The following is an 821-nucleotide window of genomic DNA, read 5'->3' as shown; positions in this document are numbered from 1 at the left end:
TGGAGCGGCTGCGCAGCGTGGCGGAGAACGGCGGGTCCCGGGGCACGGGGCCGGAGGACTCCCCGCGGGGGTCCCGCTACAGCAACGTCCTCACCCCCGACAAGATCCCTGACTTCTTCATCCCACCCAAGCTGAGCGCAGCTCCCACCGAGGCTGAGGGCTCCGAGCCCCCCACAGCGCCTGCCCTGGGCCCCTCGACCTCAGAGCAGGACCTGGCTGGGCGCAAGCCCCCGCGCAGCCCCCGGCCATCCAGCCGTCCCCGTCCCCGGGCCGCCGACCGGCACATTATCCAGATCGAAAGCGCCGAGGACTGGACAGCTGAGGGGGGCTTTGGCACCAACGCGGACCCACAGGCGCAGACGGCCATGTCACTGCCCTACGTGCCCAAGGCACAGACCTCCTACGGCTTCGCCACGCTGGTGGAGAGCCCCCACACACGGCGCAAAGAGTCACTCTTCCACAGCGAGCACAGCAGCCTCTGCCCCTCGCCGGCCACCTCGCCCAGTGCCCAGCGCAGAGCCAAGCTCAACGGCGAGGGTGGGCCCCGGGCACCCGCCGACCTGGGCGCAGCCCTCATGCACCCTGGCCGCTACTTCAGTGGTGGCGAGAGTGACACGTGCTCCTCGGCTGAGTCCTCACCCTTCAGCTCCCCACTGCTCTCCCGCTCCGTCTCCCTGCTGAAGATCTTCAGCCAGGAGAGCCAGTCCAAGGTCATCAAGCTGAAGCACTCAGTAGCCCGCAACAGCTCACTGTCCACCGATGACAGCTCGGCCGACACCAGCCCCAGCGCCCAGCGCCGCGCCAGGAGCGTCCCAGCCGGG

At 69.7% G+C, this 821-nt stretch overlaps 1 protein-coding gene across 1 annotated transcript in view; it reads left to right on the top strand.

Annotated features, from left to right (window-relative positions):
- The window catches only part of C2CD4C (C2 calcium dependent domain containing 4C), a 17,249-nt gene that overhangs the window by 3,679 nt on the left and 12,749 nt on the right, over positions 1-821 (top strand). Inside the window, exon 2 of the mRNA XM_035892353.1 lies at positions 6-819. Coding sequence (XP_035748246.1) covers positions 6-819 — 814 coding nt within the window. The remainder of the gene's footprint in view (positions 1-5; positions 820-821) is intronic.

The sequence above is a fragment of the Egretta garzetta genome, unplaced genomic scaffold (genome assembly GCF_000687185.1).
Source record: "Egretta garzetta isolate BGI_Z169 unplaced genomic scaffold, ASM68718v1 scaffold4, whole genome shotgun sequence".
Classification (NCBI taxonomy): domain Eukaryota; kingdom Metazoa; phylum Chordata; class Aves; order Pelecaniformes; family Ardeidae; genus Egretta; species Egretta garzetta.
The sequence above is the reverse complement of the archived record's forward strand: the minus strand, read 5'-3'. Positions and strand labels throughout refer to the sequence as shown.